Source organism: Ictalurus furcatus, chromosome 20 (assembly GCF_023375685.1).
Source record: "Ictalurus furcatus strain D&B chromosome 20, Billie_1.0, whole genome shotgun sequence".
Taxonomy (NCBI): Eukaryota; Metazoa; Chordata; class Actinopteri; order Siluriformes; family Ictaluridae; genus Ictalurus; species Ictalurus furcatus.
In genome coordinates this window covers 23,118,491-23,134,077 of record NC_071274.1, presented here as the reverse complement: position 1 = coordinate 23,134,077, position 15,587 = coordinate 23,118,491, and the positions used below count along the sequence as shown (strand labels likewise).

Sequence of the window (15,587 nt, the reverse complement as noted above, 5' to 3'; positions counted from 1 at the left end):
CTTTGAAACATTACTGAGAAATATGCAACCGAGAAATAAACAACTTAAATAAACAATACGACCCTACTGTACTTTAAAACATAACTGGATATCTCCACATAGTTTAACTTAGAACATAACTAGGTTGCACAAAAAACTTAATACTAATTAATATATGAAGATGTTGTGCAACCTAGCTATATTCGAAGTGTCATATCACAGCAAACCAGTGACTACATTTCCCACCCTGCACTGCGGGCTACAAACATGGCCGCCATGGACTACACTTCCCACGCAAGTTCACCTTCTCCGGAATTCTAATCACACACACCTGTTGCCAATCTCACACTCACACACTCACTCACTCTCTCTCTCCACGCTATATAACAGACTTTTTGAACACTATGACCTTGCCTAGTATCGAGTGCTCTCACCGTACTAAGCGTTCGTACCCGTGTCCTCAGTGTGTTTTATGTTCATTGGTCTTGCTTCTTGTTCCTCGTTGATGATTCTCGCCTTGCCTAGTTTATGCCTGTTCACAGATCGCCTGACCCTTTGCCTGTTATTTTACCCACGCTATTGTCTCATGATTCAGATCTGTCTGCCCGTCTCTCTCTAAATAAACTCTTATCTGCATTTGCATCCGTCCTAACCTTCATTACGTGGATTTCCTGACACTGAGTATATAAGTATATTATTTTTCTCATAATGTAACACAAAGGCAGGTATATGTTAGCTACCTTGCTAGCTCTGGCATAGATATTTAAATATTCAAATATTCTAGAACGAGTTTGCAGCCCATTCAAAGTCTGAGTTTGTTATTTATCACCATAAAAATCACTTACGCATGAATTTCTTCGTCCATAAGTTCAGTTCCTGCTTCCAGCAGCTTCTTTTCTCTGAGTACATCTGTAGTGATAATGATTCTCCTCAGTGATGTCCACAGGGACTCTAAACTGGAGCGGTGCCTCTTGTGCATGAGCTGAAAGACGGATTTGTTTTGTCTTTGTTTTTTATTTTTATTTTTCAGATGAATCATGTTCAGTAGAATCCATCCGTACACAAGCATTTGTCTTTAAAACAAAAAAAATTTTTTTTTAAACATTATATTTTCTCAAATTTTATATAAATTATATTTATCGATTTTTCATGAGGCATTTTCCCTTAAACTTCTGCGTTTTATTGATTTATTTATTTATTTTCCTTTGTAAAGCACTTTACTGAGCTGCCTTTTAATGCAGAAAAGTTGAGGATCATGATTATTATTAATCATTTTTATTAGTAAATTGAAGTTAATAAGACAAAAACACGCAGCTTGTCGTGTTTTTGTCTTATTAGCCACCAAAACATACATCAAAATCAACACAGAAATGGTTTACTGACCACAAAATCAAGGTCCTGCCATGACCATCCCAGTCCCCTGACCTGAACCCCATAGAAAACCTGTGGGGTGAACTGAAGAGGAGAGTCCACCAGCGTGGACCTCCAAATGTGAAGGATCTGGAGAGGTTCTGTATGGAGGAACGCTCTCAGATCCCTCGCCATGTATTCTCCAACCTCACCAGGCGTTATAGGAGAAGACTCACAGCTGTTATCTTGGCAAAGCGAGCTAGCACAAAGTATTGACTAAAAGGGTGCCAATAATTGTTGCACACCTATATTCAACAAAGATATTTGTTTTGGGATAAACCTGTGTTGTGTTTGTAATTGTTTAATATCCATGAGGGCAGAGTATTTCTGTGAATTCTTTTAACAAAACATCAAAAGGTTCAAGAATTAAGACAATTTCTCACAGCCTTCACAGCTCATATCTGCCAAGGGTGCCAATATTAATGGACGACACACTTCTTCCAATCAGAGGTTGTAACTGTTATAAAAAAAAAATTCTACTGATACCTGTGTTATCTCAGAAAAGTGAAATATTTCATCATTACACATTGTCTAGTCCTAGGAAGGGGTCGATGGTGAAACGGTGATGATTCTGGCTCAATCCCAAACAGCTCCCTATTTATTTATAGGAACTTTAGGGCACTACATATGCTGTAGAAGTTCAGTTGATGCTTTTCGTAGTGCACTTATGGTGTAGTTTATTAGCTGACACTGGTATCGCAATATAGTCATATGTAAATAATTCTGAAAAATGACAAAATCTTCAAAATCCTCATAAGAATTGTCTCTTTTCATGGTTATTATTTAAACTATGAAATTATATATATATATATATATATATATATATATATATATATATGTGTGTGTGTGTGTGTTTGTGTGTGTGTGTGTGTGTGTGTGTGTGTAAATATGTGATATGTTTACAGAGGGGGAAATGGACTTTGAAACTGGAATTTCCACAAAACAAAAACAGCTTCCCATTGGACACATAGTGCACTACAAAAAGGTGTAGAAGCCCCCTATTTTATACCCTATGCAGTGCACTTATATAGTGAATTTTAAGTCATTTAGGATTGAGCCCACACCTTTGCTGTTATCCTCAGCCCCCTGAGCTGTAGTCTCCCATTGAATCCACACTAACACCCTAGCTCTGTCTGCTGCATCCAGGAGTCCAGCATGAAGCTCTCGGTCATCGGTGTCGTCCTGGGATGCGTCGGTAATGCAGTAAATATTGTACAGCTTTTTTTTTTTAAACGCCAGACTGATTATAAACTCTGTGGTTGACTCTAAATTGTAGACAGGGCGTAGTTTGAGGTCTGTATTATTTTTGATGGATTGTTCATTTGTAATTTGTTGCGAAACGAGACTCTGCTAATTCCACTATATTATAAGCAACGATATAACCATCTGCTCCTACTGCATTATCTTCATTACTGATGATTCACTCTGAACTTTCCATTCTGGCATTGTGTAATACTGACTGTGTGTACACACGTACAGCTCAGACCACTACTACAACCGAAAATCCACATAAATCTGACATTCTTTCAGGCCTTGATAAGTATTAGATTAGATTAGAATTTCACACATGGCCTACGATATACTACAAAATTTATCATTTACTATTCCGTCTAAAATCTAGATGCCAAGCTCATTATTATATTTGTTTTCCCCAATGCAAGTCATTTCTTGTTGTTTCAGCTTTAGCGAAGGCTGCGCCAATGGATCCGAGAATCAGATGGTGCCTAAAGTCAGAGCAGGAAGCTCAAAAATGCAGACAGCTCGCCTCAAAATCCGATTTGTTAAGTTGTGTGAAGCTCGAGGGCTCGATGGAATGCATCAAAGCCATCCAGGTAAATTATGTGCATACTTAAATCGTTTCCTCACTTTCAGTAAGCGCTTTATCCTGATCAGGGTCACAATGGATCCGGAGCCTATCCCGGGAACACTGGGCGTCAGTCAGGAATACACCCTGGATGAGATGCCAGATCATTACAGGGCACCACAACACACTCACACACTCACACATTCACACATTCATTCATTCATTCACACTTCTGGGTAATTAATCTTAACTAATCCACCTACTGGGTCTGAGAAAACCCACGCAGATACAGGGACAAGAACATGCACAGAAACATCACACGGTCACCTGAGCTCAGGTGGACAGGAGGGATGAAACAGAACCAGAGATACTACATACATTCCTAACAATGCTGTAAATCCCAAATTCAGTCAATTCTGGGAATGTGTTTGATCAGAAAGGTGAAGCAGATGCCATCACTCTGGACGGAGGAGATATCTACACAGCCGGTCTCGCACCCTACAACCTTCACCCCATCATCGCAGAACATTACGGCGCAGGTAGTCTCTTTATAATAATTTTAACATTTAAAAGAGTGATAAAGGCCTGTGCGGCAGTTAAAACGTTTCACACTTTACTTTTTATCAGTAGTCTTTAAGTATGTCACCAAATCCTGTTGGCTTTTTTTTCAAAAAGTGGACATCAACTGCTGATGTAAATTGCTGAACTTGTTTCAGATGAAGAGACGTGCTACTACGCTGTAGCCGTAGCAAAAAAAGGCACTAATTTTGGCTTCCATGACCTTCGTGGGAAGAAGACCTGTCACACTGGATTGGGGCAAACTGCAGGCTGGAACATCCCCATCGGCACGCTCGTCGAAAAGGGCCATATTAAATGGGCCGGCATCGAGGACAAACCTGTGGAAGAGGGTGAGAGGCTCTTTCATTTTCCCAGAATTCCAAGTGCCTATTTCATCTGATTTGCATCTGTTTGTTTTGCAGCGGTGAAGGAATTCTTCCCAGCCAGTTGTGTGCCTGGAGCAATCAACAGCTTGAGACTGTGCGAACTGTGTAAAGGCGACTGCTCGCGCTCTCACAAGGAGCCGTATTATGGTCACGATGGAGCTTTCCAGTAAGAACATCATCAGACGTGCTAACATCGCTAACACGATAATCCTCGCAGGCAGCAAGAAAAAAACCCCACAAAAAACCCCAGTGCAACAATTCCATGCTAACCGTGTAAACGATAAATCTGCGCGTAGGTTCGGGTGGATGTGATCTTGGAGACAAGGTAGAGATGCTAGCTCTTATTGCCTTCTTGTTGTCTATTGGCTCACAAGACCAAGATTTGTGAATTCACACAACAGAGTTCCCCTAGATGAGTGCCACAGGAATCCGTGGCTGGGAGTCAAGGTAGCACAATTGCCCGTGCGCTCTAGGTTGGAGGGGCATTCTGTCTCCCCCTTGTCAATCACAGTGACACGTCAACTGTAAGCACGTGTATGCTCATATATGCAGAAGAAGGCAGGTATCTAAGTTGGATATCTGTTGTGTGGGTGGGAATTGACCAAACTGCGAGAGAAAAATCTTCCCAAAAATAGACAAAGTTCAGACGAACTGACAGCATCTGCTAGCAAGAGCAAAAGCGTATTCCGTATCCCTTCCCATGCAGGGAATTGTCTTTTCCTTCACGTGACGTTTATTCCCATTCGGTCTGCCTGCCTAAAAAGAAGAACACATTTTTTAGATGGTCTCCTGTATTGCCACAGCAAGAGCTCAAAATCGTAAATGCTACCTTAAATCTTAGCACCTTTGCCTCACTAGCCTTCCATCACATGTTCACTTTTGTCTTTGGTCCTGCTAAGATATGATATTAATATCCACTCTCATCGCATTACGGAGGACGTCTGGGACACGTGGCCATGTTCTTGTACATGTGTAGTGTTAACCAGCGTAGTGTTAAACACCAAAGTTGCCTGGAATCAAGCTACTTTAGCATAAACAGCGGCAGCTGTCCACATGTGTCATTTATCTTGAATTGAAACTCCCTAGACGGTGACAAATTCTAGACGTAACCCCCTTCTTTTCCGTTCCTGCAGGTGCCTGAAGGACGGAGCCGGAGACGTCGCCTTTGTGAACCACTTCACAGTGCTTAGTAAGATGCCGAGAAGTCATATGAAAATTTCATGACAGCATAATAGGCTTACCTTTGATCACATTTTACTGCAGTTAGAACCAGATTCTGTATGAGGAGCAATATCATGATATTCATCCTTGAGTATTTTTAGCCGCCGATAAAGCCAACTATGAGCTGCTGTGCAAAGATGGCTCCCGGAAAAGTGTGGACGAGTTTAAAACCTGCAACCTGGCTCAAGTTCCTGCCGATGCTGTGGTTAGTCGCAAAGACGAAGATCTGGCCAACCGCATCTTTGAGGTTCTTGATAAACTCAAGGTATGTGATGGGAAAAATGACGTAAATACTCTGTTATATATATATATTTTGTGGATATATATATATATATATATATATATATATATATATATATATATATATATATATATATGTTGTGGAAACCTGCCAATTCATACACTTATAGTACACTAATATCTGGAATCGTCATGTTAAAGAGAGAAAAAAATAAAATACAACATACAAAAACAACAAATGATAAATAAATAAAATATTTCAACAAGGCGAAATGCTTAACGTTAGCCTAATTAAGATTTTAAGGGATACTTAAAGCAAATAATTTGGGTGTCATAGGATTATATACTTCTGTCTGAATGTATCTTGTTTTCTAAATTTACTGTCTTTTAAACAATTTTAATCATTTTTAATTGGAGCCATTCTTCTCAATGTAAAAAGAAATACTATACAAGAAAATTAAGATTTTAAAACGGAATGCAATTTATACTGTGGAATTTTTTATATATATATATATATATATTTTATATATATATATATATATATATATATATATATATATATAAGAATGATGATGTCATATGGTTTTGTATAGATTATAGCTTAATCTCCAAATCTTAATCGATTTGTTTCTAGATGATGGATTCCGTAGACGATGATCATGTAACTATCGTGAACTGAAGCTCTCGTTTGTTTCATGTGTAATGTATAAAGTGTGTAAAGGGAAACACTGTTGCGTCATAGTATCTATTTTTCATATGATCTAAAAAGAAAAAAAGCCACTGTCTTACGGACAGTATTATCAGTGTTCATTCTAGAAAGCAAGCGCTAGCTGCGTGTGCTCTGTAATTCACCGTGGATAAATTAAAGTAACTAGATGATAAACTAAATGTGAATTTGATACTAAGTCTGTTTCACAGGACAAAGGTCTGTTCACTTCCGAGGGCTTCTCGGCGAAAAACTTAATGTTCAAAGACTCGACAAAAGGGCTGCTGAAGCTGCCAGAGAGCACTGACTCTTTCCTGTACCTGGGAGAAGAGTATGTAGCTATTAGCCATGCTCTTACAAAAGGTAACACACAAACACTAACAGGTGCTGCACAACTCTCTGTATTAAAAATACTGTACTGTAACTTTTAATTGACTTTGCGGTTGATGCGTGCGATGCGTTAACAGTTTGGACGAGCAGAATATAAACTGGGGTCGATTTATACCACGTTTGGCCGGGAAGCCGTTAACCCAATATGGCAACCCGATTTATCAGAATATTTGCTCCACAGGCTTCAGAACGGGCAGCAAATCTCATGAGATTACGTGGTGCACCGTGGGTCATGCTGAGAAAAATAAATGTGACATGTGGACCTTCATGAGTGTGGATGATCAGACAAACATCAGGATCGAATGCCAGGATGGCAGCACTGTCGATAACTGCATCAGCAAGATCATGGTAATGTCAGATAACAAGTCTCATATCTCATTTGTCTCACGCTCATGTGAAACTGACAGTGGCACGTCTGCAGCGTAAAGAAGCTGATGCGATGGCAGTTGACGGCGGACAGGTGTATTCTGCTGGGAAGTGTGGTCTAGTGGTGGCCATGGTGGAACAGTATAACAACGAATGTGAGCAAAAATCATGTTGGTCTGATGTCTACATTAATCATGTTTGTAAAATAATAATTTTGCTACCAGAAATGCTACCAAATTACAAAAAAATACTCATAAAGCATCTATCATGTTTTATAAGTTACTAACCAGCTATACATTAGTTCATGTAATACAAGTGCAACTAATGATCCAATTTTGTTTTTCTCCCCCAACAGCAAAGTGCAATTTTGGGTCTGGTAGGTGAAAGCCATTTTCATTCATATTCTCTATATCCTGGATTAGCTGTATAAATATAGTTATGCATTTTGCGTTAACAAGGGCATCAGTAAAGTGCAGGAGCAGCTTTACACCATACTATAGATGTGAATGAAACGGGACATTAATCATGACCTCAAACAAAACTGTGCTGAGAGGCTATCGCACTTGACTTAAGCGATAAGCTAATATATAGTGAATTTTTAGAGTAACCCAGTAATAGGCAGTTGACAACATATCTTGGCTCCTGCAGAGTATTTTTAAACGAACCCAATTTGCTAACCCTGTTTTTAATTAATCCTGTCCTTTGTACCTCCCCTGAGCATGGGGCACCATGATGGCTGCCCCAATGGGCCCTTTACTGGGGCTCGGTAGAGTTCCCACTTTTGAATACTATGTACAATAATAACTCTATGGAAGCTAAGTGGGGCAGTAAACTTGCTTCCTTACGATGGAACGACATCTAGAAAGAAGCACCATTCAATGGACCGTTGGCTTCTGTCCATCAAATAGAAAAACTTAACTGTCAAAGATGTCATTAAAATTTCAATGGAATTTAAAGTGCATGGAGTTGTGAATGAGGACTTTATGAGAATTAACATTTTTGAACATCACCTGACTCTGTGGATGAGCCACCACAGGTGAATTGCTGTCTCAGAGTAAGGTCTACAAACCTGGATATAACTGGAGTAATGACAGGAACCACTAGGTGCTAGGGGCAAGGGGAGACAGAGTATTTGTTGCTGATCTTCTGAGGTGCAGAGACATTTACCAGAAAATGAGGGCATGGGGTTGGAAAATCTCAGGAGCGACAATGGACTTGATCAGGGGGTCCAACACATTCCTGTAAGAGATCCATGATCTCTTTCTCCACCATGTACACTTCCCAGTCCAGCAGATACTAGAACAAGTACAAGTACAGGACCTCTCTCAGCAAATGTCTCTCTGGAGTGGGATTTCTGTCTCCAAATGGCTCTCTTCAGATGTACAAATGTTTAGATCTTGCTGGAACCTACTCTCTGCCAGGGATAAGGGGTGGCTGGTAACCGAGAACTCACTGAAAGGGTGTTAGTCCAGTAGGCAAGTGCTTTAAGGGCTTCACTTAACATGACTGCAAAGATAACAGCCAAGTTCCAGGTTCAGTCTCTCAACTTGGCCAATAGACTCTGGCCAGGTAACCAGAGAGGAGGATTACATGGCCTGCTGCTCCACGAATGCTCTCCACACTCTGTATGAGCTGTTATCCTATCTGTGTTCTTTCATGCTCCCTTCAGCAGATACCTCGTCCTATTACGCGGTGGCTGTAGTGCGCAAGGACTCTGATGTGACCTGGGAAACACTGATAGGCAGGAAGTCGTGTCACACTGGTTTGGGACGTACAGCAGGCTGGAACATTCCCATGGGTCTCCTCCATGATCACACCAAAGACTGTAATTTCTGTGAGTCAACTCAGAGTGTGGTCATGTAAAAACTCCACAGCATGTTGAAGCTTCACAGGCTCATCTCTGTTCACTGCATTTATTCTTTTATAGCAAAGTACTTCAATGAAAGCTGTGCACCTGGAGCAGATCCGAAATCAAATCTGTGTAAACTGTGCAAGGGTGCGGAAGGTATCAGGGGGAAATTAGACAAATGCAAAGCCAGCACTGCAGAGCGCTATTATGGCTACGCCGGAGCCTTCAGGTACGAGTCACATCAATCCGAATAAAAATGATTGCGAACAGAGCTGCATCTACCATTTATTGTTTAAAGTGATCTGAAGACAGAAGGGCTACCTAGCTAACTGACTCACACTAAAGCACTCTGAGAATAGCATTAACGGAAAAAAGTCTCTTTTTTTAAAGAAAGAGAAGAATCCAATTTTTCAGCAGGAATTAAGTTCCTTGTTATATCAAGACAGGTACATGGAACCATTTAGCCTCTAACCATTTAGCCTGGAAGATTGTTGCAGTGAAAATCTTCAGATGGGACACATGAATGTACCTTCAATCGATACCCCTCCTAACACCTCCAATATGACTGTAAAACAACTCATCTTTCTTTAGTTAATCTTTCAACTTGCCAGTTGGCCTGATGATGAAAGCCTGAGGTGGAACATACATTAACTTTTACAGTCCTCTGGTTTGGGACTCATCAGATTTGGTCATTCTGTCTTATGGCCTTATGGCCATTTCCATGGTTGTAGTGAAGCAATCGATCACCACCATAAATATCTGTGTCACCATTAGACGGTGGTAATTCTGTCATAAAGTCTTTATAAATTTGAGAGCAGGTCCTGTATGGGACGAGTAAATGTCCCGGATATCCGCTGGAATCTGACCCCGCCGTCTTGTCTGATCGATCGCCTGCGTAACACTCGATTTCTGACCCAAAACACCAATCCGTATTAGCTTAAACGATGGGTTGATAACTCTCCAGCAGTCCTATAGAAGCAGAAATGTCTTATTATAGATCTAAAAGGTTGTTTCAGTGAGGTTAATGCTGAAATGGAGTCTGAGTGTTGGTGTCCTGCAGGTGTTTGGCTGAAGGTGCCGGTGACGTGGCCTTTGTTAAGCACAGCACTGTAGCAGAAAACACAGACGGTGAGTCGGAACTTGAGTAAATATTAATGTTTAAGAGCCATGTCCGAGCCAAACGTGACATCTGCTTAAAACTCTGCGTGTGTGTATGTGTGTGTGTTACAGTAAAATTCTGAGTAACAGGGTGGTGTGATGAAGTGTGGTTACTGTTACCAACCCAAAGTTGCTTATTTTCCTATAACAATAAGTACTCGAGTGTTTTGTTCCTCTTATACGACAGTGTTTAATCTGCGGACTACTGAGTAGCGCAACAGAAATGCGTTCATCCTGAGAATTTAAATTCTGATGATGCCACTACCATACTGAGTCTTTATTGATCATATATACATTTGCACAGTGAAATTCTTTTCTTCGCATACCCCAGCATGTTGGGAAGTTGGGGTCAGAGCGCAGGGTCAGCCACGATACAGCGCCCCCTGGAGCAGAGAGGGTTAAGGGCCTTGCTCAAGGGCCCAACAGTGGCATCTTGGCAGTACTGGGGCCTGAACCCCCGACCTTCTGATCAGTAACCCAGAGCCTTAACCGCTAAACCACCACTGCCCCCATCCATGGCAAATCGGCTGTGCTGTCTGGATGGGAGGAGTGGCATTCTCTCTCTCCTCCGACCAGTCACAGCGACACTAGCCAATCATGAGCCATGAGCCAATCGTGCTCGGTGGATATCACTTTCCTCTGTGTGTTACGCCACCCTGTGATGCAGCATGAGCAGCAATTTGAAAAAGATGTTAATAGATGTTAAGCACAGACTGACCAAGAATACATTAGGGAGAAAGTCTTGGCCCAAAAAAAACCCTGCTGTCATAATTTTTACCCATTTATAGTTGCATTTAATGTTGCAGAATGACCGCAAATCAAGCGAGCTCCTGTTGTCACTCACGTTATAGCAGCTATAAACAGCCGTTCCCTCACCAGCCCTCTCTTTTTTAATCTCTCTTACAAAAATTTTCTAAAGTGTCATTTTTACTCAGCTTCGTATTCCTGAAGAATTCCCGCATCTCTCTCCAGGCAGCGGACCAGCGTGGGCTAAGGCTTTCAAATCAGCAGACTTCAAGCTCATCTGTCCCGGTGGCTCTGCTGAAATTACTGCATATGAGCAGTGTCATTTAGCCAAAGTTCCAGCTCACGCCGTCGTCACTCGTCCAGAGAAACGTGACGACGTGGTGTCGGTCCTCAAGGAGCAGCAGGTGAATTAAAAAAACAAACATCCACAGTTAATCTGTGTTAAGATTCGTTTTTATTTCCTTGAAAAGAGCATTTAAACAGGGAAGGTAACTGTAGATCAAGCTCACTGAGACTTTTGGATTTTCATCCTCTTTCTGTATTTCAGGCCGTGTACGGTCATTCCAGCTCTTGGGTCGTGTTTAACATGTTCAAGTCTGAGGGCAAACAAAATTTACTCTTTAAGGACTCTACTAAATGTCTCCAAGAAGTTCCACCAGGAAAAAACTACAAGGAATTCCTGGGTAAAGAATATATAAGAACGATAGACTCCCTGCGCGAGTGTGCCAGCAGTAAGACAGGTAGGGGTGCGTATTTAACAGTAGATTCTACAGCTGGAACAACATGACCGCTGATTATCCGTATTATGATGACCCAAACAGTCAGCGTCACTCTTCTTTCTTTCTTTTTTTCCTCCACAGAACTGGAGAAGGCCTGTACCATCCACTCCTGCCAAAAGAAAACCTAAATGCTCCAGTTTGTCTCAGACATTCTGTCCTGCTTGTGCATTTGTGCGTGAAGATAACTGTAGGCAACTTTCTCACCTGTTTACAATTAATCTGTCATTGATGTAATTGGGGAAAAAATACACCTTGGCTTTACTGGTTTTCAATTTATATTCACAAAACCCTCTAAAAAAGAGAGGTACGACTGGCAATGCAAACATTAGCAAACACATATTACACACTAAGTATTTAATCTCTGCCTAAAAATTGGGTCTGGGTATCCATAATCCATGCATGACCTTTACTGCTAAAAACTGAAAATGAGAAATCCATCGTTCTGATGTCAGGAATTAATTCATCAAGGATTTCTTCTTTCCAGCGGTGAGACACCTCCTATATTCTTGAAACTTTGGGACCACCTGAATAAATAAATACATGTACCTTGTTTTTAGTGGTTGTTTGGGGAAACATTCTTACACTCCACTATTATTCCTGTGGTTCCAGAATACCACAGATCCCACTAGTTTCTCCTAGCCACGCGTGATACTTCCTTTGGTTGGTTATTAGTCCAGTCCCTGCTTCCAGAGGTGGACAAGATCTTTGGTATGGATGATGGTGTCACTGAGCACAGTGTTCATGGATTGCTGGAAGGATATATGAGCCTTGTGAAGCACAACAGCCCTGGACGCAATATTGCTGGAAACCATCTTGGGTCTGGAATGAGGACATCTTGCCAGGAGTCTCACCACTCCATCGCCCTGTATCCACACTTAACAGTGGGCCAGGGCCATGAGAGCCAGTTGTGAGCCAATTATATTCTCACTTCTGCTGCTGCCCTGATCTCAACCCACCCTCAGTGCCTCTGGCAAAATAATAGCTTGAAGGTTTGTGGAGGTGTAAGGCACTTCATGGACTTTAAATAGCACAAAGGAGAGGAGGACTTCTTGGCCACCATGCTTCGAAGTAGGTGTTAAAGAATCTGAAACAGTTTACCATTCTATCTATTTGCAGATGGAGTTGCATGTTGCTAAATTCTGTCATTAGTTGGGACATAAAGGCCATGCACAGTGGAAAAGCAGGTAGCATTGCCGTCTCACAGCTGCAGGGTACCCGGTTCTATCCTGAGCTCAGGTTACTGTGTGTGGGGGACTTTGCTTGTTCTCACCTTGTCTGCATGGTTATCTGGTTTCCCCACACACAAAAACATGCCAGTAGGCCTATCGCCTATACTAAATTGCCCCTAAGTGTGAATGAGTGGTGTATTGAAATGGACCGGCGACTCATCCAGTGTGTATTCTCAGCTCACGCCCAGATTTCCAGGATAGGCTCTGGATCCACCACCAGCCTGACAAGGATAAAGCACTGGCTTAGTCAGTAAGCATGTCTTTGGAGATCCCAACAGACATTCTACCATCGTAGGGTACTGCGAGGTGTAATGAACCAACACCAAGATAGGCATGTGTTATCCCAGGTGTAAATTGACAGGTTTATCTTTGAGCTTGGCAGCAACCTGGTCCCCTTCAATCAAAATGAACGGTGTCTGGTAGTGGCAGAGGAGGTGATCATCAAGACCCAGGTAGTGCGGGCAGTTTGTTCACTTTCAGGGTCTTCGCCATGGTCCTCCACCAAGAGAACCATTTGGGCCATGGCGTGGTTGTATGAAGTGCAACTGTCATGATGATACACAGTAAAATCCCTAGTGTAGAATGAACACCCAGGGTGTTTATATAGTCCAGTTGGACTGTTGGGTGTAAATTCAACACTGGGGATTTTGCTGTGTAGTCATGATGCAAGGTTCTATAGTGATCCATCACTATAGAACCACCTTGCACAGTGGTGAGTCAAAGATGAGTTCTGGTCTAGGAGAAAGAGCACTGATAACCATGCCCCTGTCCCGTGGCCTCTTCATATTTATTAAGATGGAGAGGATGTCCTGGTGTTGCTGTGTGCATGGGCCACCGCGAGGGTCCTAATGGAAGCAAGTATGATCATGCTTCTTGGTTCCACCAGTGTCAGGACCCTGGTTACACAAATTCCCTCCGTTGTAACGACCTCGGTGTTGAAGTTAAAGCCAGGTTTTCCTTCCAGTGTCGAGTGCCAGGTCTGTACACATCCTGCCATGGATACGTTAAGGGTTGGAAGGCGCCGGACCTCCCACCAGGACGGTTACAACATTTCAGACAGCCTTTTAGTTGATGCGAGCTCCTTCTGCTAGCAATGGCAGCTTCTCCACGCTCCATGATTTCCGGACACCCCACTCAGAGTGGGCCAGATATCCAGGCATGGAAAGTGTTCCGTGGATACCTTCTCTGCCACTTCAACAGGACTTTGCTTGTTGGGGTGTAGCCAGCGTTGGGTGACGTTAAGATGCTGCCGTAGCTCTTGGTATAGGAGGTTGCCGAGTCTGACACTAACTTTATTTGGCAAAAGATATTTGCTCAGTTGCATTTAGCATTCAGTGTTAGCAAATCTGATACAATTACAATTAGCGTAGCCTTGTAATTACCCAAAGTTCTCCAGCTGCTTCCCCGAGTCCTTACACTCAGCTATGCAGTAGTAACAAGGCACTTTTACAGTTCAATATTTTGCTCCTTTTCTTGTTTAAGTGGTGAGGAGTGGCCATATTTCAATATTAATGAATATAGAGGGTCTGTTTATGAATATTAATGAATAGCAAATGAATACAGAAAATATGCTAAATATGACACGTATACATACCTAGACATAAAGAGTAGAACAGAATACCTACAAATAAATACATGTGGAGAAAAAAAACAACCATGCAAATCATTCGGTTACTTCTTCTTTTTTTTTTTTTTGGACAACTTTCTGTACCTCCTTTTTGCTAGTTTTGTTTTTTCCTTTGTTTCTTGGCTCTGTTTTGTCCCGTTCTATGTGGTTGTTGTTCATATTATTATTCAACAGTATTTAAATAAACAACAACAAAAATGACACAAAAAGGATAAACAAGAAACTTGGAAGTGTGTGGTTTGTGAGTTGTTTATATATATATATATAGACAGACAAGTGTCATACTGTTTAAACTCTGACCATTTGGTATGCATACATACCATATAGGTGACTTACTGCATACTGCAGATGCTTCGCACAAAGTACTGACACCCTTCTAACATTCACACGTGGAGATGGATCATCATAGGAGCTCCATGGAGCAGATCTAATTTGGTCAGTGGTTTGGCTGGAGTGTTTATAGCTGATGTAGGTAATGTCTGACATGTTTGTGCTAGCTAATGATATGACACTTGTTATAAAGCTATTTTCATTTGGTAATCACATGCTTGTTATTACTCATTTAGCTGTTATGTGAAATAAAATACAACTGTCTTGAGATATTTTAAGGGTGTAGTTATTTATAATTGTCTACGTGGTGTCGTGGTTATACATTTAACATCAGCAGTAAAACATCTGACATTTGATTTATTTATATTTAGATCGCATGCGATTATACAGAAACGTGTGACGTTTATGAGAACGCAGATTTTTAAACATGAACCGAGCTAGAAACGATTAAATCCGAAAAGAGCCGAGTCTCTCTGTAAACGTGGACCGGTTTACAAGTGAATTTGGCCCGTTTCAATATGGAGAACGCGCTGACGTGTTGGGGTGGCGGAAAAAAGAGACGCAACTAACCCGGAAGTGCCCATGCGACATCGTTAACTTGACCCGGAAGTACACATGCGGTTTATTAAACTGCCTTATTTCATCTCCCAACCGCATTCTGATAAATTCCGCCCTGCTGCTCGAGGATTGGCTGATAGAGCAGATGACGAGGAGAACGCTGATTGGACAGTTTTGTTAAACGGCACATTTTTAGATATTCAAATTATTTTCTAAACTATATAAAAAAAAACTATAGAAATCAAAGAAT

General features: G+C 41.5%; 1 protein-coding gene across 3 annotated transcripts; it reads left to right on the top strand.

The window, feature by feature from the left end:
• The first annotated feature begins 2,369 nt into the window (after nt 1–2,369).
• LOC128624491 (serotransferrin-2-like) lies at nt 2,370–15,047 on the top strand. 3 transcript variants are annotated; one of them, XM_053652183.1, is made up of 17 exons: nt 2,370–2,584; nt 3,070–3,221; nt 3,630–3,732; nt 3,910–4,101; nt 4,174–4,303; nt 5,271–5,326; nt 5,460–5,623; nt 6,517–6,667; nt 6,876–7,042; nt 7,116–7,215; nt 7,416–7,436; nt 8,733–8,894; nt 8,988–9,138; nt 9,970–10,037; nt 11,040–11,218; nt 11,362–11,554; nt 11,675–15,047. In XM_053652183.1, the coding sequence occupies exons 1-17, from the start codon at nt 2,545–2,547 to the stop codon at nt 11,719–11,721; spliced, it is 2,076 nt and encodes a 691-aa protein (XP_053508158.1). In that variant the 5' UTR covers nt 2,370–2,544; the 3' UTR covers nt 11,722–15,047. The 3 variants fall into 3 exon arrangements, with proteins under 3 accessions (XP_053508158.1, XP_053508157.1, XP_053508159.1); XM_053652182.1 differs by having other exon boundaries at nt 2,372–2,584; nt 8,730–8,894; XM_053652184.1 differs by having other exon boundaries at nt 2,574–2,592; nt 8,730–8,894.
• The last annotated feature ends 540 nt before the right edge of the window (nt 15,048–15,587 follow it).

Coding starts and splice junctions, on each gene's coding strand:
- LOC128624491 (XM_053652182.1), top strand. CDS start 2,545: ATGAAGCTCTCGGTCATCGGTGTCGTCCTGGGATGCGTCG. Junction 6,668..6,875: donor TAGCCATGCTCTTACAAAAG/GTAACACACAAA, acceptor TTTGCTCCACAG/GCTTCAGAACGGGCAGCAAA. Junction 11,555..11,674: donor GTGTGCCAGCAGTAAGACAG/GTAGGGGTGCGT, acceptor TTTCCTCCACAG/AACTGGAGAAGGCCTGTACC.